The 26,550-nt window shown below is 37.6% G+C and overlaps 1 protein-coding gene across 2 annotated transcripts in view; it reads right to left on the reverse strand.

Annotated features, from left to right (window-relative positions):
• TGFBRAP1 (transforming growth factor beta receptor associated protein 1) overlaps positions 1-26,550 on the reverse strand; it is a 33,168-nt gene that overhangs the window by 4,727 nt on the left and 1,891 nt on the right. For both annotated transcript variants that reach the window (XM_035316779.1, XM_035316781.1), the window contains exons 2-9: positions 25,468-26,169; positions 19,327-19,521; positions 18,154-18,308; positions 11,328-11,410; positions 5,360-5,701; positions 3,960-4,017; positions 2,517-2,660; positions 1,308-1,451 (exon numbers count right to left, since the gene is read on the reverse strand). In XM_035316779.1, the coding sequence (XP_035172670.1) occupies positions 1,308-1,451; positions 2,517-2,660; positions 3,960-4,017; positions 5,360-5,701; positions 11,328-11,410; positions 18,154-18,308; positions 19,327-19,521; positions 25,468-26,152 (1,806 nt within the window). In that variant the 5' untranslated portion in view covers positions 26,153-26,169. The remainder of the gene's footprint in view (positions 1-1,307; positions 1,452-2,516; positions 2,661-3,959; positions 4,018-5,359; positions 5,702-11,327; positions 11,411-18,153; positions 18,309-19,326; positions 19,522-25,467; positions 26,170-26,550) is intronic.

Below are 26,550 nucleotides of genomic sequence, written 5' to 3' on the forward strand. Positions count from 1 at the left end.
CATAGAAATGTTTAAGTTCATTCAGTTAATTCAGATCATCCAAGTCTTTTGTTCATACAAATAGACAACTTATTCACACCAGCTTCACGAGACAGGATATGCTATATGTACAGTACTGGGTTCTCTACATCAACAAGACATATGGGTATATTATTCCTAAACCCCTTTTCACATTAAGTAAAGAGATTAATAAATAGTTTTTCTTGTGCAAAAATTATTTCCTTTCAAAAGCTCCTCTAATGAAAGTCAATGCAGTAAAACAGATCTCTCTCCTTTGAGTACATGAATGTTTACTCTTCTCCTCATTTTCCCTACTTTAAAAAAAAAAAGTAACTTTGGCTTAATGCAGTTTTCACCATATTCAGATGTTCTTTGACCTTTTCTATTTCTGCAATAAAATCTGAGAAAGCCACCACCAGAGGCAGACAAGCACTCTGACAGCACAATGCTTTCTGCATTATTCATTACCTCATATTCGTCAAAAGCTGATGATTTGACTACTGTTTGAAACATTTTCACTGAAGCAGTCATAATAATCTAGTACTTTCCAGAGAGCAAGTAAGTTTATAACCCAGCCTTTACTAGCAGGTAGTAATAAAACTATTTAAAAGTTTATTTGGAAATATTCATAATATTAGAAATAGTACATTAATTGGTCAGTGTCATACATCAGGGATATCTGAAATTGCAACAGAAATCATCGATCTAGTATGTACATTTTAAGAATGTAAATTCATGAACTGGCCAGACTTACTGAGTTTCTTTGATGTTTATTTCTTTGTATTCATTATTTGCAGGCTAAAGTAATTTTTCCTATGCTTAAGATGTCTCATATCCAAGTATTATAAAGTTTTCTGCTTCTGTATTATACTTTAAAAAAACCACCACAGATAGAATACAGTCACAGCTAGTGAACACAACTTTTGGACATTCAACATAGAGATGCTTGCAATGCTACAGAGTGAGAGATGCATGTTTTAATTTTATTTTTAATTTAATTTTATTTCTTCAGATCTCTCCAGAAAGAGATAATAAGAGAATAAATACCTACTTTTACTACACAGAATTAACAATATTAATATATTACTGAGGCTGTGCAACAGGATTAGCAGTTGCTCAACTTTAGTTTAACCTTAGTTTAACTTTAGTTTAAACTAGTTTAACCTTGCAATACTCAGAAGGGTAAGTGACATAAAAAGCCTTCAAATTATGCTTATTTCTTCTAGACTTTGGCTATTTTCAGAGTTGCTCATCATAAACATGAGATTCAGAGTATAGACTATTTCTGGTATATTTGTAGGACTGACCTGTATTTTTCTTTCTAATACAAGATGTTCTAGATATTTAACACGTGCTTTAGGGTATTTGTTAAGGCAACTGATGATATCATCTGGATTGATGTTTTTCTCCTGTTCCTCCAAAGGCCTTTTAGTAAAAATCTGTACCCCAACCTAGAAGAGATAATTGTATTTAGGAACTTATTGACAACCATTTTTATTACAATTTCACTATCTACTTAATAGCACTATCAGATCAGTTAGTACATTATACAGAAAACAGACAATGTAAAACTCACTCACACCATTAAGATTACACTACTTTGTGTTTAAAGTGATCTTACCTGCTCCTATCTCCCTTACCTCATTTGGTGTTCTATATACACTGCATTGTTCTATACGTATACCTTAATAATCTATATGCACACCTGGCATAATCTATACTACCTACAAGAAGTATTACACAGATCTGGATAGCAACAGAACAAGATACTTCAGTCCTTTGTAGCAATAAAGCATAAGCTGGAGACCAGAATGTTTACAGCCTTCTCCCTCTGTGCATATCACCACCTTTAAGAGACTTCTACAGTGACCAAAACCAGAGTTGAGAAATCTGGTCATTACACGCAATAACTGAGCTTTTAACTAATTTAGATTAGGTAGCGACCAGTTCCAACAGCACAGACTAATACAGCGTAAAACATCCCATTTCACAGCACAGTACACCAACAGATGTTTCAAAACTATTTTTAATTTTCTTGGAGTAAGTTAATTTGTTTCGCAATAAGATGTTGACTTGAATGAAGACTATTTATTCTATAATTCCTGTAATGTAAACAGATAGTACCCTTCACTGATTTTTTTTTATATAAGAAAAAGAAACAGCAGCTAACATCTTAGGTGAAGTTTTTTTTTTTTTGGAGGTCTAAAAATTATCTTAGAAATGTGAAAAAAAGGTTAGATATCTTTCATTGTTCAGAACTGTTCAGAATGACTCAAGCTTTGTTTTCAGAAAAAGAAGAGGCAATTATCACTAGCATAGGGATTGCTAGCAGTGTGACTGAGAAGAATTGAGAAGAAAACTTTCAGGTTTCTATTAATTACTATTTACTAGTTACTAAATATTCAGCAAAAAAATCAGCAATCAGCTACTGAGATGATATGAACGTTATTCAACACCCAAACATTGCTGCAGCATTATATTTATGATGTTCTGGAAAAAGTACACCAATTACAAACCTCTTCATTTTTCTGTAAAACCCACTCAGAGTATTTCCACACTAGATCTTGGTCTGAGCAGAACGTCAGGAAGTCTACTATATATTCATAGAGATCCGAACGTGTAGAATCCTCAATATCTCCGTCAACTATCTGCACCCATAACTGCAAGAAAAAAAAGATTAAAGTAATTAAAACATGTACTGTCTTTTAACTCAAGACGTATGCAAGCTACTAAAACACTTAGTAGCTGCCGTTGGTATTTGTAATATTAGAAAAGGCTTCTAGGAACATCAATTGTAAGGGACCACACTGGTTGCTAAATTCATACCTCCTCTGCATCAGTCTTTTCTTGTACCTGCCATATTCAACTAGTTCCAACCCCATAACATGTGGATTCTCACTGTCTGAGAATGACTAGCAGAAGAACTGAGGTGGAGGTACACCAACCACAAAGAAAGTTTAAGAGTCCTTTTCTCTAGTACATAGTCTACTTTTCCATGTTTTCTGAGCGTGCAAAATAAAAGCAAATGATCAAACAGTTTGGAAAAAGACATTTTGTTCTTCTATTTTGACTGAAGAACTTTAATCACTGTGAGAGGATTTGCTTTTAGTTCCAATTTTAATTCGTGTAAAAATTGCCACATCTAGCAGACCAGTTTAGCAATACATTTTGCTCCTTGAAACCAACAAAAAATATCTTGTATGCAACAATGGAGCTTCCTGGTTTGTTTCCTTACTATCTTTCTGCCCAGGAAATTACTATTTACATCTAACTGACTTGAATACGTTTGACAGTAACTGCAATAAGCATACTCTAAAAGCCACGCAGCAAACTGCTTAGATACTAGATATGCCCTAAGTGTTATATTGATCAAGCACATCTGTCTAGATTAAGTTTTTCAGATGCTAATAACAAAGCTATTTAGTCTGCAGTCTGTAAGCTACCACTGATCTTAACAACATCAGAAGGGGATCCCTAAAGGAATGACTTGACCTAAAGGAATGACTTGAAGTTGAAACTCAGAGATATTGCAAACTACATCCTAACCTGGTGACGAGCAGTGAACAAATTCCCAGTTGCTATCAGTGCCTGTCATGAGATTACGGTACTGCTTTGCTCTGTGTATACAGACTGGTCAGCACAGGATATGTCCTGAAGTCCCTCAAACATCATTTAAAGTAGTATCTTAATGATTTTAGTGCTTCTGTACATCTTTTAAGAGAATAAACATTATAGTATGAACAGTTTTGATTAAGAACAGGATATAAGCTTGCAAAGCACTGTCGTCTTCAATAACTGAGGGTCTTTCAGATACAACGTTAGTTTACTCAAGGAAGCCTTAGCATAGGTTTTAGATATACAAGTCACTTTCCAAAACATGAAACTAGCACCTCAGATTTTTATCTCAGAGGTAAGATTTTAGAATGGTTTACAGATGACAGTAAAAGCTTTATTCTGACCTGAAGTGCTGCAGCATCTTGACCATTGTAGTGATAAAGGAGACCAAGGGCAAAATACCTGTATAAAAAAGAGAAAACGATAAAAAGAGAAAACAGTATTAAAACTGCTAGATCTTCCCTACCGATATCATAATCATTTGATTAACAAGGAACTTAACAGTTTCTTACAGTGGGATTTCTAGGTGACATGCACATAGCTGTGTCAACATTCAAAGGAGAGAAGTTCTGTCCTAGAAAAGTGTCCATTTCTCTCTCTAAAGATAGTTTCTAGTTACTAGCTCCAACTTGAACAGTGACAAACTACTTGTCAAATTAGAGATGATTCCCTTGCTGTTCTTTGAATTTTACATACACGCCTAACAACTCCAAATAAAAAGTATTCATCCAATAATCATGTCCTTAAAATCAAATTTGTATGATGCTTTTATTTAAAACTCTGTGTTACTATCACAAACATTTTCTTTAGAGCAGCACAAAATCAAGTCAGGCAAGGAAGAGCTTTGTACAGTACACCCACACAGAGGTGTTTTTGTGTAGTGTAATACAAATGAAGCTGAAGTTCTATAATGGCTGTTCCCACAAAATGTTGTTCCACACTTCACATTTGCAAAAGGTTGCCAAGCAAAGCATGCATACCAAGAGGATTCAACAAAACACCTAAAGGAAATGAAACCACTCTAAGTCTAATCACAATTAAAGACTCCTTGTCACCACTCTAGTTGCTAATACTGTACTACACATTTTACAGAAATGAAATCCAAGGCAGAGACACTACCTACGACTGGAATATTTTACACATTTACTATCTGGTGTTTCCTGTTTAATGACTAACACCCAATTCTCCACCCACTGGCATTTCTAAATTGAAGTCACTTGCAGCCATCTTAAGCAGTGTCCTTTTAGTGAATCAGTGGGAGTTCAAAATTCAAAAGCAAGCCTTCTTTCACTGAATAAGTGAGTACAATTTAAAGGTACTAGTTAATAGCTTCTACCTGAGGTACTGCATGTTTCTAGGCATCTTTTCTTTCTGTCCAAGACATCAACAGGAGTATTCCTACTGCATCTGTTCAACTCCCACATTATCATGAGGGCAAATAAATTGCTTTCCCTCCCACCCCCAAACCAAATCCATATCAAAACTTTTTTTTGTGTTGGACATAATTTCAGGGAGAAAACTGTATTTACCAGCACAGGAGAAAATGCATTTTTTTACCTCAGATTGTCAATTAATACCTTTCCCCCCACATTTGTAAACGCTCAAGCCAGGCCAAATTGTCTTTTGTACCTGAAGTTGGTGAAACTGTAGGGATTTGAACACATTGATCTAAAATTCAACAGCACTTAAGACAAACATGTTTCTTCCTGCTCTCAAAGGTACCTTACTCAAAAAATCCACTCACTTTTTGTGCTTTTCCAACCAGGCAGCACTATCTGTTAAAAGACAGAAGTTCTCCGAAACTAGCAGATCTAGCAGGCTTTCGTGATTCGCCTCTGCATATAACTTGAGTAAAGCTGTGTCGATGTCTTCCTTGTAACCATTTGCAACCTCGGTGCTGCGGACTTCATTCAAGTAACTCATGAGGAATCGTTTGCATTTTGTCATCTTCTCCTGGTCCCCTTGGGTCAGCTGGTTGAGGTCAGCATACTCATGCAGAGGGGGATGAGACCGTATAAATGAAGAGGAAGTAGGCAACAGGAAGGGGTAGAGAGAGATCAGCTCCCGGACGTCAAGCTGGCCGCTTCTGCAATTACAGTGTCAAACTAGATGAAGCAAAAAGAAAGAAAAAGTATACATAGGCACAAAAAAGACACCAACAACATTCTGGGAATGTGTACTTAGAGTCAGGACACTTACAGGTCATCAGTTTCTGAAAATTATTGCCTTCAACATTGGAAAATTATCTTTAGAACAGATTTGGATTTTTTTTTTTTTATATATTTATATCCAAATGTTATTTTTTGTACACCTCTAGAATACCAAGAATTCAGAGACTGGATAGGCTTTTGCTTTTGACATCCTACAGCTATTTGGTGGCATACACAAAAATCAGCTGATTAGGCCTAGTGCTGTTCCTAGCAGCGTCACAGATTTCATCAATACATTATGGTAGTTAGTGCACTGATTGAGGCAAAAAAAATATGGAGATGGTGAACCCTTTCAGGCAAGCCACGAAGACTGTGCAAGTGTAATTCTGCAGAAGACAGGCATCTCCCATAGAGAGCTTTCAGAACATGTTTGGATGATGAAAATGTTTTCCCCACCTTTGAAATGCATCAGATTCCTCCTTCAGCTTACTTCTTTAGGAGGCTCTGAAAATGAACTGTGGGTACTAATTATGCATCCCTCTAACCAGTAAGAGGAAGTCTGTTCTGCAGGCTTAGGTGTCAGGCATACATCAATGTCAGATACTAGAGAGAAGCCTTTCCCTTCACATGTGTAGGGTATCTATGCCCAATCTAGGAGCAGTCTTTAACATACATATGTTACCCAAAACATTTTTCTTTCTAAACCATTGAAGAAACTCCTCTAGCGTTGGTAGAATGAGTGTTGTGACAGAAGAATAAGACCAGAATTTTGTTCACATGTGGCAAACAACTTCCTGATTTTCACAGCTAGAATTATTCTTCCTCCTATGCTTTGCTATAGAAGAATAGCAAGAAACCAGGGGTTGTGATTCAGTGTCCTGTCAAATTCATTAACTCAGAATTCATCTTTAAAGATGAGTAGTCTTGAACTGCAGAAGATACTGTTGCTGAAAAAAAAAAACAAAAAAAAAAACTCAAAAGGAACTTTTGAAGTTCTTCAAAATAAATCCTGTTTAGTTATTATTTTCTTGCAAATAGAACTGAAACAGTTTTGATCTATCTAGTGATCAGCAACCTCAGAAAGACTTTTCCCTTCACAAACTTGACTGGAAAGTATCCCAAAAGCAAACAAGTCATAACTATGGAAGCAGATGAAGCAGGAAGATTTTTACCTTCTGCAGGCAATCAAGTGTGAAAGATCTGGGCAACTTGCTCTAGGTGGCCCTGCTTGAGTAGGGACCTTCGGAGGCCACTTCCAGCCTCAACCATTTTGTGATCCTACCAGGTTGGTTAATCCCTCCTTCACTGTTCTGAAGCAAGGAAAGCAATACGGCATGCCTCAAGTTGTTCACTTCTTGCCAGAGAAATTATTCCAAAACCGTCCAGGAAATATGAACTGGTAAGAAGCATCTCCGTGGCAACATTTTTTTTTTTTTTTTTAAGTTCTAAATAATCATTTAAGAGTGTCCTTTGGCTACTAAATCTGTACCAGGAGAATGAAATTCTGGGACATAGCAACAACAGCAAGAAATTTAAGAACAGTAAGTACCCTGTTCCAGAAACTAGTGACCGCAACACATGGAAACAGCAACATAGAAAGCAGAATCCCACAAGAGAGAAAACTCTGAACATTACAAACCTTCCTGTGAAAAGAGGTTTGAAAAGAAAATTTTTCCAGTTCATACACAGAACTCCTACTGCGTAAGAAAACAGCTCTACACCAGAAAGGCCAACTTCTAATAGGAAGCAGTGTTCATGTCTACTTTGCAGATTCCTGCAACTGAAGTTTCCTTTTAATTCCTCATTTCAGACTTCATATTTGGTTTTGAAAGTTTTGGATCCACATTACGTGGAACTCAGAGGTAGATGAGATTTATTTATTTTTAAAGAAGCAGAATAACCAAGAAAAAGCAAGTTCTGACAGTGGCATGATCTGACAGTTCAAAGAGCATTTGGGCTTACTTGCAGCTCTAGTTAGTTCAACTACTCCACATAAATGAAGACAACTTCAGGACCACTAGATAATATATAACATTAGATGCTTTACGGCAGTAAATTAATCCTATTTAAATAAAGAAGGGACATAGGGTCTTTTTTTTCCCTACAAGGTTCTTCACCGATTTATGTTAGGACACAACTTGAATAGCATCAACAGTCCAGTCCAAGTTTGTGCAGAAGGAAGGAGCCTTGTTAAATCCATGGAAATTAAAGTACAGACAGACAACGGTTTTGTTGTTGAACATATTCTCATGTACTTGGAGATGGCCTAAGCTTAGATGGATACTATGACCATGGAGAAGTTAAAAGTGCTGTATTTAACATGCCACATTTAACAAGTTTTAAAACATTTTCCAACTTCCACAGTTGCTGAGGTTCTACATCCTTTCATCTTAACATCCAGTGTTTCCTAAACGAGGAAGTAGTCAGTTACTTCACCTCTGAACTTGATGAATTCTGGCCTTAATGGACATCTGTTTCCAGAAGGAGAACCAAAACCAGCTTCCAATGTGAGCTAGGCCATGCCTTGGGCTGTGAATCACCAGTGGTTCTCTCAGCAGGTCTGATTTGAGCTCAGATTGTACAATTTTGTTCTCCCCACAGCAATGGTAACTGGCAACAGGCAACCTTAAAAGCTAAGCACCATTCAGAACAGACTTCTTCAGAGGCATAGCAAATATTAAACAATGGCCCCACATGCCTGACTAACGTTCACCTCAAGGCTCATGGCTCCTGGGAACTGCAGTTTTTGGCTTGGGCTTTTTCCACCGTCTTTGAAGGAAATGGTTTAAGAAGAGAGTTACAAATAGCACCTTCCCTTGGAATAGTTGAGTTTTCAGCTTCTAAGGTTTAGCCACATATAGCTACCTAGCCACTTACTAAAACATAGAAACTAGGTTCTTAGCACTGACAGTTTGATTTGTCTTTAAATACAACTTCCCTCTGAGAAATTCTTCATTAGGTCTTTTTTGGCTTTATGTTTACAAACTGCACAGTAGGCAAAATTTACAAGACCTGGGAAAATTCAGGTCCAAATTCAGACTCCTAAATTTACAGGTATCAGAGACATCAATGAAGCCTACGTAATTTGGCTGTTTTACCCAGATCTCACTAGCTGTAATGGAAGCTTACTTAAGATGCAAACCTCACAGTAAGTCCTACTTCTTATGTATCCGAGTATAGTTACCAGCATTTTTTTTATTCTTGTTTTAAACCTTCCTAGTGTAGCAAAGAACTTAGCTAGAAGTCCATCTATATCTCTTCCCATGTGAGACAATATTAGAAAAAGAAGAGTTTATACTTTGATTTGTTAGTTTAACAAATTTGTCAGATTTGTTAAACTGTCAGATGTAAGCAACACCTAACCAGTGAAAGGACATAAGCAAATACCAGAGAAAAATGGTTTCCCTGGGGCATCTATAACAACATCTCAGCAAAACAACTAGAATTCAGTAAACAGCCTGCTAAACACACTGTTTGGTCTAACTGCATGCAAACCCCTGATGACAGGGACATGAAATAGCATGATTTGTAAGTTATAATGGATTGTATGGTGCTAATAACAACTGAATATGTCAGATCAAAAAAAGTGTTATTGTTGACAGCACGCTCAATTTAAGGTTAACAAATTCTGCTAAAAAAATTAAATCTCTTCCCCTTGTTGAACTATTTCAGTTTCAATACAGCTAGCACTTCCTTCCTTCTTGTCAATGTTACCCAGTATTTTGAAGTATCAGCATAACCTAAAGGAACTCAGTAGGAAAACATTCCTCCTAAAGGTTTCAGTATCTAAGAACTATGACAGTAAGCATAAAGTAAAACTATCTTGACAAGGTTAACCAAGGCTTATTGGTGCAAGAAAATTACACCTGTAGTCCACTGCTACTATTTCCCCAGCTAATCTATGACAGTTTCTGAGGAATGAGATGATCTCACTTGAAATTTGGCCAGAAGCAGACCCACGCCACACCAGTTTGTTGGAGCTACGGATGACACTGTTTCACTGCTAAATCCATCTTTTCCTCAGTCAGACATCAAGTTGCCTTTTGGCATTTTAACACGAGTTATTTTTGACTAACACTAGCTTGAAATAGCTCCAGAGAAACACAGAGATTGGAGCGTTTGCGTGGATTGCCATTATTTTTCCCCTCAAACATCAATAAGCCTTAAATGAACAGGACTCTCTGAGTGTTCAGTCAATGCATAACCAGGTATTATTTGAACCAGGAGTAATGGCCTGGACTGAAAATCAGAGATCCTGCATTCTACAAGGAATTTTCAGAATCACACAAATACTTATGGCTTACACATGGCTGGTCAGAAGGGATGCTGGTCTGTGCTTTCTTCCCCCAGCAAAGACTTTTAGGAGCTTATGAACAGCTGTTCTGCTTTGGAACAGCAACTTTCAAAGGAAGGAAACACCCCAGGATGCTGACTCAGCTCCAAAATTCATGCTTGGACAGGATGTTCTCATTAAACACATTTATTCTGATAAAGAAGCTTGCTCAATATCATTCATTGAAGCTCATTTGTCAGATAGACCACAAGCTGGATGGGTGCTGAATAACTGATCTTGGCTATTCCATTTCCATTGGTCGTGGCCAGAACAAGTTGCCCATAGACAGTGTTCAGACCTTCCCTGTCTTTCTCCAATTTTCACCCTGCATACGCTGCCCATTCAAGCCCAGCATTTCCCATTATCCTGGAGAGCAGTAGGCAAAATGGAAAATTCCTCCTCCAGGAGTAACTTTGCCCAAAGCTTCAATTTCCTTGACACATTTCAATTAACCCAAGGACAACCTTTTTTTCCTCCCCTATAGCATACAAGTCTACCACCTACAGCAAGTTGTTTAACCATAACAATTCTATTTCATAGGCTGTCAACTGATTTGAAATGAATTTCAGCAGATAAAGATTCTCTTATGTAGTCAGCATGGATTACAATAACTCTGCACAGCTTCTCTGCACAGAATGAGGTGCTGCTAGCAGAAATGAAAATATCAGATAAAATAAAGATAACAAACAGCATTTGTGACTGCTTTTATGGAGTGAAAGAGGATTACCAAGGTCATTGTATATGCAAGGGACTGTTGAAACAGCTGAGTTGGGAAGGTTTGTACAGACTTCCAGAAGAAGTGTTAAAAACAATTTCAGTAGCATCATTCTCAATAAAAAGTACAGTTGTGTCAACTGTATATACATTGTAGCTTTACGTTAATTTTTTTTTTCTTAAGAAAAGACACGCCACAGTGCACACTCAGTAATAATGCCTTGAACTTCGTAGACATGGAGTCAAAAAGTCTCTACACAATCAAACTACAGGATTACAGCCTTAAGGCTGCTGTTAACATACAAAAAAAAAAAAACAGTTGCATTAACTCTTCAAATATTAAATTGTTTCAATCTTACTCTGCTTTTCCCCCAACCAAGCTATTTTATCACACCGATCTCCAATCTGCATTAAAAACATTCAAGTGACTAAGTGCTTTTAAAACCAAGAATACTAACTCCTTATGTAAAAAAAAAAAAAAAGGTAAATCAAGAAATTTCTTGTCACACAATTACCTGAATAGCTCTTTTGCTTCAAGGAACTGAAGCTGTGCAAACTGTATAAAACCTGCTTGCTGCAGGATTCGTTTGTACATTACCTATGAAAAAGAAGAGGAGAAAAAACATTATTTTATTTGTAAGGAGCTATTCACATGGTACTAGTCACAGCTGTAATAAGTACCTTATAAAATCACTGAACACATGATCTTCAATCAGGACCATCAAGTTAAATGCAAAATAAAGCCTCAATCTCGCACATTTTCTACTGTATGTATCTGAACATACACAGGATCTGCTACCCACACTAAGTTTCTTTAGACATGCGTAAACAACACTATGCACTAGTACTTACTAAAAGCAAAGTCAACAAGTAGAAAAGTTATTTATTTTTCAAAAAATGATTTATCTAACATCAGTATGGCCTGCCACAAGTTTTTGCTCCTACTATGTGCAAATATAAAGGCTGATGGTTATCTTTAAAGTTGTAATTCAGCAGACAAAGAAGAGACAAAATCAAGGGTCTCAGCTAACCATAAATATCCAACTTTATCCTCTTCTGACCCCACTTCTCTAGCAACCTTGCTGGTGAGTTTTATAGCCTCCTCTCCAGGTGATTATATTTGTGATTTTCTGCCTTTTTTCAAAAATACTTTTAAAGCAGTTCTACTTATAAAATATAGAAATCAAACACACAAAAATATTAGTAAGAAAAATAGAAGTAAAGCACAAGAACAGCAATGTGTTATGGAGTTTTATTATTAAGATCATGCCTTGACAGAAAAAAGTTTACAAAAAATCACTTGAAAAAGAACATGAGAGGTACTTTACACGTGCGGTTTTTTCCCTTCAATCTGAATTGTTAGTTACCACTAGATTAAATGTGCCTCAAATATTTCCAATGGCAAAAAGGGAATTACTGGAAGGAAGCTAAACAGTGTTTTGAAAGAATCCACAATTTGTGACAACACTGACATTTTGTGAATACAGCCAGCTAGCCACATCCATGTGCCCTTCATTTTCCCCTCCACCTTTTCCATGAATAAATATGCAGTTCTCTGATGTCTAACACAGTACCTGAATGCTGTTCATAATTATAGGCTCCTATTTACAACCAAAACACTCAGAGAAATAGCAATAGTTTCATGAACAAATTCCAGGCAGGAATTGCTGAGGCCCCAAGCTGGGTAGACCGATAGTCCCATTGCTGATTTTTCACCTTGATTAAAGACTGTGGATTGACCAAGAGAAAAGCTTAAGTCCATTTAATCTGTGCATATTTCACAAATGGATAATCCTAAGGAAACACTTGATCACTAGTAAAACATTAAAACCTATTGATCTGTATGGTTGTAGGATTCTTTGTGCCTCTCCAGTGTCAGGAAGAAGAGGGAAAATAGAGGGAAATGTTACCTGGTGCATTTCAGACAAAGGTACCAACGAAAACAAAAAACAGTAATTCACCACATCTTTATATTAAGTAATGTTACTATGCTTTATGTCTAACTGTACTAATTTAAAATACAGTTAAATAAAGCTAAAAGGGAAATTAAATACAGTAATAAAGTAAAAATGCCTCATAATGTATACATACACAAAATATATAAAATATTTTGCATTTACACCAATGAATCAGAACCTGTGAACTGATGAATGGTCACTGCCTAAGGATGAAGAGTGAAATCTTTTACCATCAACTACCTGCACCTTGCTCCACCAGGGAACTTCAAAATCTGACCTGAGGCTTGCTAGGGAGGGTTAAAATACACTTTTCATCATAATAAACAAACTTTTTTTTTTTTTTTTTTTGAAGTCTTTTCAGTTTTTCCAATGGAGGGACTGCTAACATTTACACGTTAGGCACTCGGATACTGGAATTGAGTTTGAATTGATCTAACACACTGAAGACACTGCCTTAATTGTATAGCTCAGTCTGTACAGCAATCTTTTCAAATAGAAGTTAAAACGAACTCATTGACAGTTTAAGTACAGGGCTAAGAAATCAGCTTTAAATTTAAACTGATTAAGTGGTGTTCACTTTCATTTAAGTGTTAATATATCTTCACTTGTCCCTTGAAGTCATGCACCAAAGGGCTGTAGGATATCTCCTGGCTGGCAGAGGCTTCCCCAACTTTTGAAAGATACAGTGACAAGTATCCAGGTTGATTTTCAGCCAAGATAAGCATTTGATATCAAAACATCTCATGATAAAGATTATGGAAGCAACAGATGTAGAAAATTCTACAATCTTTCTCAGAGTTTTAAAAACAAGCTACATCTATATGCCAACTACAGTTAATTTTTGTTTATGATAGAAGAGCCATCTTCCAGAATGAGTTCTTCCAGACTCATCTGCCGTAATATTGTAATTAGCATCTTTTAAAAAGGTACTAAGCTATAATCCATCAAAACTCAACACATTTATTCCCCTATCAGTTTTGAACAGCAGCTACAGGACTTGAAGTCCTTTAGGCAAATTCTGTATTGTTGACTGAATTCACATTAGAAAAACACTGAGAACAAAAGTGTAGCTACAAAAACATGAATTAAGCTTTGTGTTTGTATTATTCATACTTGAAAAAGCACTAACAAACAGAAAGATGACTGCTGAACCTGCAATGGCTGTAGTGAAGCCTTAATTCTCCCAGCAGCTGGAAAAGTCTTTCTACAATGATCGGAATTACCAACAAGAGTGCCAAAAGATATTTTGTAGAAAGTTACTTTAGCTTTTGGTCAGGTTTGTGTACAGTTAAACAAGGTTTTTGAAACTAGTGAAAAATGAGAGGCAAAAAAAGAGATACCTATGCAAGATGTGTGTCAATCTAACCAAGGTCTTCACTACCATCAACCATGATTTCTGCAAACTTCAGCTGTCCTGAAAAATTAATAAGTAGCATTCAGTCATTTCATGGTAGCATGGTAGAAAGGCCTCTGTATTCTTCTGACATGATATCCAGCAATGCCATCTCCTTGCTAAGCAGTTTTTACTTCACAATAATTCTTGATGTTCAAAGACAAAGAAATTTGCATGTAATATAGCAGAGAAATTTGCCGTCTGCAGGGACTATAGATTAACAGGTTAGAGCTACTAATTCTTGACCTCCTTCTTTCCAGTAACACTGGTTGCACAAACAATTCTGTGAATGCAGTACTTTACTGTTTCTAAACCACTATCGTTCTGCACTATTGGAATATATGCATATTTCTGCTAATACCAAGAGAGACAGCGTACACCTGGGTACATGCAACAACAACGCAGAACTGAACGAAAAAAAACCTATGTCCTCAAGAACTTTCTTGACTGAGTTAGTTACATGTAGACAGCAAAAGTCATTCCAAACTGGGGAAAAAAAAGCAGCTTGTGAAAAACAGGTTTTCCTTGTACTGACTACTTGTATAAAAAAATTACATTAGTTCTTTTGTAAGGATAAACTATAGCTCCTGGATCAAGTGTCTTAATTGAATACCTCTATCCTCCTACCCCTGCTAGTACAAAATGGCAAAATAAATCCTAGAATTTGTCAGCTACTCGAGAATCAGTAAAGCTTGCAAAACAGATACTTGAAGATCTCTATGAGACAGAAGTTGGAAAGGAGCAACTCTGTGATCAGTTAAAGTACGACAAAGAAATTATGCAAAAGATGCATGCAAGGCATGTAATTTGGTTGTACTCTGTCAGATTTATATTATGTGAGACTACAGTAAAGGAAAGACTGATGTGCTCGTAGCAAACCTATAATGACAGCATTAATTATCAGAGGCACATTAGAAAGCAAGCTCAACATGTTACATTTCCAACTACTGATGCACTCTGAAGAATTGGACTACCTTGTCAACAGCTAAGCCAAATTCAATCGTTTTAATATGAGTCAATGGGAGCCTATCAATTTAAGCTGGTTAACATCAGTCTGTAGGTACAACCCAGAGCCACAACAGGTTGTTTTGCGTACAAGCAAATAACTTTCTGTTTTTCAGCCATAGCATTAACCCAAAGTAACTGAAAACCCTTAAAAGCATAAAGTAAGAAAAAAATATAATATTCTTGGAAACAGTAAATTCAGGAAGTAAGACATTCAGTGCACATAATGTACATGTAAGCAGAAAATGACTTATCCTAAAGACAGAAAACCCCTAAAAGCAAGAAAACTTGCAAGGAATGAGGTTCCATATCATGAATTTCAGAAAATGAATTGCAGGTAAGTCTGTGGGGGGAAAAAAAAACAACCACACCAAGCAACAACAACAACAAAAAAACAGACGTCATCTTCATAAACTGGAAATAAATAATTAGAAAATTAATGCCTATGTGTGATGACCTTTAATCACCTATTCCGGTCTCACGGAAGAATTTTGGTTTGGTTCTTTAGATTGCAAAGGAAAACTTGGACATAAAGATGCAATGCAAAACTGAATTCTGAATTTGCTGAAATGCTTCTCAATACTTCAGTACTTTTTAAGTACTAAGGTAAAACTATCTAGAAATAAAAGGAGGGAAATGCTTTTCTGGGCCAAGCTTTTTTTTTTTTTTAAAAAAAAAAAAAAACTTGCAGAGGAACCCCCCAGCCAGTCATTCTACAGAGGAATTAAGGACTGAAATGAAAACCCCTAACGTTTTCCTTTAATGACTTGTTTCTTCCAAAGGCACTGAACAAAATTTAAATGTTGAAATATGATCAAAATTACAAACTTCTTAAAATTAAGATATATATATATCCTGACAGACTAATTCATTTTGGAATTACTTCAGTTGGAAGTAATGCAACAGATGCCATTTTCAGGGCACTGAAATGCTCTAAAGTAGCTGAAAATAGAAAAAGATTAATTTTAGCTCTGCATATAGGTTTCCTGCAGACTACAGATAGTTTCAAAAAAGAAAGAAACCATGAAAGATTCATTCACCTGCTTGGTGAATTACTTTCATGTTCTAAAACACTGCTCAGGAAAAAAAAATGATTATTCCTTTGTATTATAGAGATTTCATTAGACTTCATCCAAGTTTCAGTCTCTAAACCACAGATAGGAACAAATCCAGTAGCATATGTATTATAATATAAACCTGAGGTAGAAGGAAAGGAGCACAAATCTCAGTCACCAAAGATCTACTAAGATCACTTCCATTTTTGAAAAGGGTAAAAAGGAGGACCAAGGGAACTACAGACTGGTTAGCCTCACCTCTGTGCCTGGAGAGATCATGGAACACAGCCTCTTGGAAGCAATGTTAAGGCACATGCAAGATCAGGCAGTAATCTGAGGCAGCCAGTATGTTTTCACCAAGAGCAAATCACGCCTGACCAGTCTGGTGGCCTTCTGTGGTGATTACATTAGTTGACAAGGGAAGGTCGACCCATGTCATCTACCTGGACTGGTGTAAGGCCTTTGACATGGCCCCACATAACATTCTCATCTCCAAATTGGAGAGAGAGATTTGAAGAGCAGACCATTCCACCAATAAGGAATTGGCTTGCAGGTGACACCAAGCTGAGTGATGCAGTCAATACAAGAGAAGAGATGCCATCCAAAGGGACCTGGACAAGCTAGAGAAGTGGGCGCGTGGGAACCTAATGAGGATTCAAGTCCAAGAGCAAGGTGCTGCACCTGAGTTAGGGCAATCCTGGACACGATTAAAGACTGAGAGAAGAACTTGTTGAGAGCTTCCCTGCAGAGAAAGACTTGGGAGTTCTGGTGGGCAAAAGGTTTGACGTGAGACAGCATTGCATGCTTGCTGCCCAGAAGGCCAACTGAATCACGTGATTGTCCCCCTCTACTCTGCCCTTGTGAGACCCCACCTGGAGCACTGCATTCAAGTCTGAGGTCCTGAGCATAAGAAAGATATAGACCTGTTAGAGAGGGTCCACAGGAGGGCCATGAAGACGATCAAGGGGCTGGAGCACCTCTCCTATGAAGAAAGGAGAGCTGGGGACATTCAGCCTGAATACGAGAAGGCTCTGCGGAGGCCCCAGAGCAGCTTTTCAATACTTAAAGGGGGCTTATAAAAAAAGATGGAGAGAAACTCTTTGCTCAGGCAGATAATGACAGGACAAGGGGAATGGTTTTAAACTAAAAGAGGGGAGATTTAAATTAGAGGTTAGGATGAAGTTCTTCACTCAGAGGGTGGTGAGGCACTGGCACAGGTTGCCCAGAGAAGCTGTGAATGCTCCATCCCTGGAGGTGTTCAAGGCCAGGTTGGAAGGGGCCCTAAGCACCCTGGTCTAGTGGGTGGCATCCTTGTCCATGTGGGGAGCGAGAGGGCATTGGAACTAGATATCTTTAAGGTCCCTTCCAACCCAAACCATTCTACGATAAGATACTCTTTTGCTGCACGTAAATCTTAACTATTCAGTTACACATCAGTACACGTAGGATGTAGTTGGCTTAGATTTCCCATCACTTAACTTTTAAGTTGTAATACTGTGGAGTTTAAGATATAGTGAGAACTCCCAATAAAAAGTCAAACTTAAAAATTCTGACTTGAAGTACACTTTTTTTTTTAAAAACAAACAAACAAACAAAAAAAAAAACAACAACAAAAAACAGAAATAGCAACTAACCATTGAACCTAGAACAAGCACTGCAGTGTTTTTTCTATTGCTAGTTTTTTGGTTTTGTTTAGTTATACACAAGAGGAAAAAATACCAAAAACAGAAGAGCAGCATTCAACCTTGGAAATGTCATAGCCATTACAAACAAGTTCAGTAGCACATCTATTTCCTCAGGCTGAAACCATAAGAGGTATTTAGTTAGACTCCTTTTCAGTACAAATCCCTCAATATAAATCCACCTTCTAAAGTCGTTTGAACATCAGTATACATAGCCTCCACGTTTTCATGAAAATTAAAGGACAGACCTGAAATTTCTCTTTTGGAATATTTCTTCGAGCTCCTTTTGCTAGGACAAGGGCTTCTTCCACTCTGTGACTAGCTAGAAGATCCTGAATCTGTTTCTCCAAAGGCAGCGGCACCAAGATATACACACACTTACTGGTAGCAACAATCACCTTTCCTGGACAGAGCAAACAGACATATTCAGTTTACATTCTCTGCAGGAAAAAAGATTTTTAGAAATAAGCTTTAATATTTACTATTTAAGATACAAGAACCTAAACAGGGTTAAAGTTTTAAAACTTGTATTTCTTGTTACTACATTCACCAGGTAGTACAGTTTACCTGTAAACTGCCCCTCATATGAAGATAATGATAATTTACAGGAGATTTTTTTCCACTCTAAGTAAATGAAACAGCTCATCATAAGAGATGATAGCCAAAGTTGTACAGGTCACCACTGTAGAACTATTGCCCAGATTCAAGACAGAGGCTTGTAGCTACCAGTTTATTTCCTCAGGCTTACATTAGGAAATTGTAAGCTGTACATCAAAGGTAACTAGTAACAAAGAGTTCACAGTACTAGAGTTTGTAACTCTCCTAGAAAAAGGAAAAAAAAATGAGCGATGCAATGTATTCCACACTTAAAGAGTCATTAATTGAAAAATACATCATAATTTTCGTATTTCTGTTTACAAATTCTTTATAGAATACCTACTTCTGAACCTTTAACAGATATTTTAGATAGTACCCTAAAAGAACAATTTTGTCATGTTAAAACTGCCAGGAAAAGCAGCAGACAGATATTTGTAGCTCATAATTATGGACTCATAATGCCAAGCTAATACTGTTCCTTCACACAACATAAAGCTAGTACTGTAATACAGTAAAGAAAACAAATTATAAAGAAAAAGCTCTAGGCCCACACACTCCTATCTGACAATGGACTTGACAACTGGAGCACATTCAACAAGCATACATTTTGCTAGAAGTGTTCAATTTTGGATGACAATTTTTCCTACCATAGACTGCAGGAACCTAACCACAAAAGTATTTGCAAGGGGAAAGTTACAATGGTTAACACACTTGCTAAATATCTTGTTTAAACATGCTTGTTTAAAAGAACAAATGGAAGTGACTGTGCCCACACTTGTGACTGTTCCAGAATTACCCATACAAAAAAGCATCCTTTTGAATACCTTCAAAGTCCTGTAGAATGTGGCCTTCTTTAAAAGGTAAGGTTTGCTTTTGCTGCTGGTCAAGCATGCTGTGCACTGTAATGAACTCCTCATCTAGAGCAACAACGTAGGGAAAGCACAAAGCTGCTCCAATCACGTTCTCGGACCAGTGCACGGGGGCTCGCTGTGAAATGCCATCGACAGTTGCAAACATGCCTACAAAAAAGGAAAAAAAAGCTTGAGGGTTGCACTAATCAAAGACTATTCCCCCCTTCCCAGTATGAATACCAGGGTATAGAAATAAGAGGCCCAAAAGAATAGATGCAGTATCAGGTAACATCATGACAGTGCATCATACCTCCCTGGATCTTAAAAACCTGTTGGTTTGTTCAGTTCAACATTTTTCTTTATCCTTCACCCACAGAAATGAACACCATGAGGAATGAAAAGAGAGGAATACCGGAAAGGCCTAACAAGAACTATTCAAGCTATTTAAAAAAGCATCAGATTAAAGAATTACGCCATGTTCAAAATCATTCAAAACCACAAATATTTAGTGAGATATTTAGTGAGATCTAATATTCAAACAATACCAACAATATTGTCTTAAGAGCTGCAGGCCTGCACTGCCTGACCTATCCTGCAGTATAGGAATATTTATTTTTTGCCATGTCATATGTCTGAAGAAGTCTGATTTTAGCATATAGACAATTATTTACTTCATCACTTTTGCAATTGCAAAATTTTCATAGGATGAGAGTTGAGTTTCTTGGAAAGAGTCACTTCCTGTAAGGTGTAATCAATCATTTGAAAAAAAAAATATATCAGTGGTTATGCATCACAAAAGCCACGCATAGATTAGACTTAAATATCATAGAATCACAGAATCATTAAGGTTGGAAAAGCCCTCCAAGATCACCTGGTCCAACCATCCCCCTATCACCAGTGTCACCCATGTCCCCAAGCACCACATCCAACCACAAACATGTCCAAGCACCACATCCAACCTCTCCTTGAACACCCCCAGGGATAGTGACTCTACCACCTCCCTGGGCAACCCGTCCCAATGCCTGACTGCTCTTGCTGAGAAGAAATGTCTCCTCATTTCCAAACTGAACCTCCCCTGGCACAACTTGAGGCCATTCCCTCTAGTCCTATCACTGCTTACCTGTGAGAAGAGGCTGACCCCCAGCTCCCCACAAGTTCCAACAATGCCTTCAATGTAACAAGATTAAATTCAATATCTTCAGTTAATTTGTATTTGTCTCTGCCACTCCCTGTCTATTCTCTTCTAGTAAGTTTGACTTGCTTTTGAACAATATGCTTTTATATTTCTTGAACTTGGTATTCCCCGATTCTATTTCCTGAGACTTTTAGCATTAACTGAAGAAAAATCCCAGTCTGAATTTACATTGTTCAGTAATTTTGACAGTGAGCCATCCTGAAGCACAATGTAAATTTCAGTTTTAAACATGAACGAATACCACCTAAAATCAGTACTTTTTACACTAAAATATGTGACTATGGAAGTTGTTCTACAACAGGGATGAGCCACTTGACAGCTGGTAGAATAAGTCTGAGCTCTAAAGAACAGAGATTAAAAGATTACGTTATTCAATTTACAAAAGCTCTTCCAAACAGCGGATAATGAGGTAAGGGTAACTGGGTAGGAGGGCCATATTGAAGGGGAAAGAAAAAAAAGACGTGGTTGTAGATGGTTACAGAACTCTGGTATAAAATTAAGATTCCGGATCCTTCAGAACAGCTTTGAAATGACCAGACCCTTCCTTTGAGTAGGGGTGCTAGACAAAGACACCATTTCACACCTATTAGCAAATCATGTTATTTACTTTTACACTATAATGATTCAGCTTTTTTTATCAGAGCACCTTGCAGAAAATACCATAACATGCAATCCAAATTTGCTCTGGAGATCTTAATAGCCTTGTGGATCAGAAGTGAAGTATTACACAAGGCTGACTGTACTATCCATTTTTAATGCCTTCCAGTTACTCCAACGCTCACCTAAGGATAACAATAAACACAATAACTATAAAAAGGCTGGGGTTTCTGGATAAGTACAGGAATATAATTGATGAAAGATGAAGTCACCGATCAATTTATTATTAAAATGCACAAGCTATCCAAAGGTTACAAGAATTACTCAAAACACAGCTACGCTGTTTTTAGAACTAAGAGATCTAGAAATTTGTAGAATCACAGAACCAAAGAAAAATGCAAGTTCTTCTGGAGGACATCCAGTCCAACTCTTCACACTCCAAGCAGGATCAAATTCGATCGGGTTACTCAGGGCTTTGTACAATAGACTCTGTAAGTTTTGTTCTTCAAAGAAAAAGTTTATTAGTGAAAATATCCAGAAAAAGTGAAATATGGAAAGCAGCATTATTCTTAACTTGTTTAAACATCTAATATGAGAACTTTTGGTTATCAAAGTTGACAGTATGAGGAATACTACTAGTGGTTGCAAACAGAAAGGGGACATGCCTGTTACCATTCACCCCCTTGCTTTATGCAGTATCATCAACTGTGATAAGACCCCCCCCCATAACCTTTTATCAATCATTCTGCCTACCACACGTGCCTGCTGTAAGTTACCAGGCTCAGTCGTCCGTTTGTAGGCTGCTCAGGCACTACACAACTGCTCAAACCACACACCGCTGAGTTTATGCTGCAAAAGCAAAAGGAATAAACTAAAATTAAGTATTTAAAATTGGCATTTTTGCCTGTTAGAGTCATTAAATAGTTGAACTTGGAAGGGATCTCTGGAGATTGCCCAGTTTAATCTCCCAGTTAAAGCAAGTTCAACTAAGTTGCTCAAGACCTCATCCAGACAGATTTAAGTACCTTGGAGAACAGACTCCACATCCTGGCCTAGTTCCAGCTTGACCATAGTCAAAATGAGGATGATTTTCTCATGTTTCCATGGAATTTCCTGTATTTTAATTTGTACCCGTTACCCCTCTGAGCAGAGGCTGATTGGTGACTTTAACATCCCCTGCATAAACGCCCGTAAGATCTCTCCAAGCCTTCTCCTCTTCAGACTGAACAGTCCAAAGGCTTCGCAGCCTCTCCTCATACAAGATGCTGCAATCACCTCATCATCTTTGTATTAGCCACTCCTCCTGCTTTTTTATCACATGCAAACTTGCTGTGGGTGCAGGCTGCGCCACCACCCGTGTTATTTCCCTTAGCACTCTCCTCATGACACCGACCACCACCCTTCAAGCACTCATGGGTGCATCCCATCAGGTCCTGTGGATTTGTCTGCCCATTTTATTTAACTGTTCCATAACTTGATCCTTCTCTACTGGGATCTTTGTTGCCCCAGATTTTCCCACTGGACCCAGGAGACAAGGATTCCTGGTACAGTCTGCAGGGTCCTGGAAAAAGGATTCACTTTCCTTTTTATCATCTCTGATGCTGTAAAGTCTGTGGATCATATCCTACACCTTCTCTACTTGGCAATGCAATTTCCCAACCAAGCACGCATCTCCTGCGTGCAAGGACCATATTTCTAGCTGCCCCTCAGCTCTCTGCAGCCTCAGACCTCAGGAGATGCACCCTCCCCTTGGGAGCTCAGAGAATCAAGACCTCTGATGTTCCAGGTGTAGTTGCTCCAGCTGGTGCTAGGAATGTGCACCCTGTGCCAATATACAATAACTGCTAAAGCTTATCAAATAAATGAAGCTACAAGAAATCTGATCAGAAACATTGAACAAAACCATAATGAAATGAAAAACTAAGTTTTGGTAAGCATAGTTTCATACAGCTCAGAATTCAATCAGATCAGAATTCGATTCTGATTTTCAGTTCTGAACTAATTACTGGTCTGAAGGAAGACGCACCACAAATTAAGTTCCCACTCCCTTTGAAAGAATGAACTATACAGAAGTAGAATCAAAGTACTGAATGGCTAAATCTATGGATCAACTATGAACAGTTCTGATTTCTTTACCTTTGTTTCAAAGGAAATATGCTAGATGTCCAAGAAACTCAAAGATGCTTTACTTATGATTACCATTTCAAGCAGTTGCTTGCTAGCATTCTTAATTCTAATCTTAACTCAAAAGGAAATTAATCTAGTAGATGAAAGTCACTTCAAACACTATGAAGACAAATATACTAATGTAGAATATTTCCACCTCAGTAACTAGAGGTTGAATTTAATATAAGTGCTCTACCAAATGCCAAATTAATGTGTATTAATTTTTATGATGTAAAAAAGCAAACCGAAATTAGAAGTTAAGACTTACATCAAGCCTTTTCAAGTCCATCCACTTAACAGCAAGAGCCTGCCACAAATGCCAAGATGCCAATGATGTTTTATAAAGGTGCTCACCTACCTTTTCAACTGCAAAGAGACTATTGCTAAAGACACCAAGAATTTTACTGAAGAAAAAGCAAGGGGGGTGATACTAAAAACTACAGTGAGGGTAGAATGGAAAGCAGATGATTAAAAAATATCACAAGCCAAGTTTGGCAAGGAAGTACTATACAATCAGTAGCAAGCAGTCTTAGCAAGGTGTCTAAGATAGCACAAGTAAGGCTTTGCCTGCATTACAGGAAAAGAGGAAGTTTAGAGCACATCTAGAACTACAGAAGTGTATTTGCTTGAGGTATCAGGTAGCTGATATTTTAACCTTCAGACAATCTACTTACACAGGCATATTAGATTTTATAAACAAAGGTCTTTACTGTGTAGCTCTCTTCCAGGGCAACAGATTAAAAACAAAAGTAACTAAATACAACTCTGCTTTCTATTTTTTGAGAACTTATCTTCTAAAAAATGAAAACAAAGCAGTTGATTAGAATCTGATTTCACTCCTAAAAAAATGTAGATTAAAGTAAGAATAGGGTCTCCCAGGAGCACACCAAAAAGGAATACCTTCAGGCAATCCATTCATAAATTTTAACTTTCACAGCACTACTAAACTGGTTAACACACACAAATTTACATCCACATTCAAAACAACAAACAGTTCTAATATAAAGCATGTAACCAAGATGATTTAGAAAAGTCTTAAGTCTGAAAAAACAAGTTCATCTTGGAACATCTTTAATTTGCATAAGCTATTATTCTAATGCACTCCTACTTCTCTCAAGAAAAAACAGTGAGTTGATGTATATCTGGCCACAAGGTGGAAATTCAGTATAAGCACCGGATCACATTCTTGATTTCTTTTGGAATCTATTAAAAAGACATGCAGATCCCTGAATTATGGACCTACATATTTCAGATCTCTTTGCATCATGTTATTCCTACTGTATTAGGAAAGACAAATAAACTGCACCTCTTAAATGTAGAATAATACAGCAAACGGCATGAAAGCATTCTGCATTTGGTCAGCTCTGGGATATCGCAGCTTTCCCAAAAAAGCTCAGGATTACTGAACTTAGAGCATATTGTTGATTTAGACAGATGGCAGCAGCATTAGTCCTTACAACCATCCATTAGATGAGAGTATTACCTCTCATGATCTAACTTCATTTTTGCAATACTTAATCATTTTCTATAACGCAGAGCTGAAAACTACTAAAAAAATAAGCAGATGAGAGTATCAACACTGTCTATGGTCACAAGATCTACAGTTAAGACAGAGCTTACTTCTTCAGGAGTTGGGATGCAGCTTAGTTCCATAACTTTTCTTATTAGTGCTGCATAAAACATACCTATCTGTGAGTCTGTTACAGCCTCTAAAAGGCAGTTTGTACCAACTCTGAATAGCAACTGAGGAAAAAATAGCTTGCCTACACTAATGAAAAAAAATAATTCATAGCAACATAGAGCTCTTCAAAATCAGTCCAGCTAGTCACTGCAGACAGGCTATCAGCCTTTGAAATTTCACTTGGTACCAAGTTTTATTCACTCTGGTGTGCAGGATACTACTTACCTTGTTATCTGTCTATACAGGCATAAAGCTTTCTACAGGCATGATTAAAATACAAATAACCTGATTTGTGTGCATTACGAAGGCAGGAAAGCAGTAACATTTAGTATTAATAACATATCATCTACCTTTGTATCACAACATTCCAGCACAGATCTGTGAAGAAAAATATTGTGGTTCTGTACAGTACTATCAGTTACTTAAGCTTCCCTTCTGAAGTCCAGAAAAAAGAGAAAAATAACCTTAGTCTCACCTAGCCCTCCAGGACCAGCCAACAGAAACTCTTGCCTGCCAATCCTCTTCACAATCGGCCGTTTCTCATCACTGCTGAAAGGAAATAGATCCTGGGAGACGCCAGTATTATAATTCAAAATGATATACTGTGTAGTAAGTGCAAGACACAAGTAATAGCCATCTACAGCCACGGCACAGGGTTGCTCTGGAGTGAACACCTCCTTCACGATCTGGACTCTGTCTTCAAACACCATGAACATCTGAATGGTCCGTCGCTTGACGGAGATAATGCAGACTTCGACGCAGAAAGGGTCCCCACTCACAGGGTTTTCATTTAAGGTGAACGTCACAGCTCCTTTGATTCTAGCACCAGTGGGGACAGGTTCCAAGTTCATCATATTAACTAGTGTTATCGTGTTGTCACAGAGCACAAGAAGCCTGGTGAGTGCAGATGCCGCTTTCAACTCATTTACCGGCTTCTTGAAGCCCAGGTATTTATGCAGTTGCTTGGTGGCAGCAAAAGTTATTTTTCCAGCTGTCGATAGTTTTTCATCCAGCAGGAAGTGATAGATAAAGCAGTCGTTGGTTCCAATGTAGAGGTTCTTTCCACAACACTCGATGCATTCAATGTTGATGTGATTTTTGTCTCCCATTAACACCTCCCGCTCAACAGCAGAAACGAGCTTGAAAGCTTTAACACTCATTGTGTCTTCTGGGTGATCTGAGTAAAGAAGAAAAAAGTTATTTACCTCCATGCACACCATCGAGTATTAGAGGTAGCCATTTAACATTAACCAGTACAAAAACAGATGCTTTTTCTTTTAATGGGCTATATTCTTGTTTCCAACCAGATTACACAAACCAGAACAAGCACATTAATAACCACAGAAGTGACTCAAACTGACTTTTCGCTTCAAGTCTATTCTGAAGTAGATTCACAGTAGCACCCAGCTATTTTGAAAGCAATGCTTCTTCCACAAGGAAGAAGCCCATTGTTGGCTCTCCAATACTTTGGCACTGCATGCATTTCTTCCTAGTACTACTTAGAGGCTTACAAACATCTTCTCTACATGAAAAGATACAAAATTTGGCTCTCAGACTT

The sequence above is a fragment of the Oxyura jamaicensis genome, chromosome 1 (genome assembly GCF_011077185.1).
Source record: "Oxyura jamaicensis isolate SHBP4307 breed ruddy duck chromosome 1, BPBGC_Ojam_1.0, whole genome shotgun sequence".
Taxonomy (NCBI): domain Eukaryota; kingdom Metazoa; phylum Chordata; class Aves; order Anseriformes; family Anatidae; genus Oxyura; species Oxyura jamaicensis.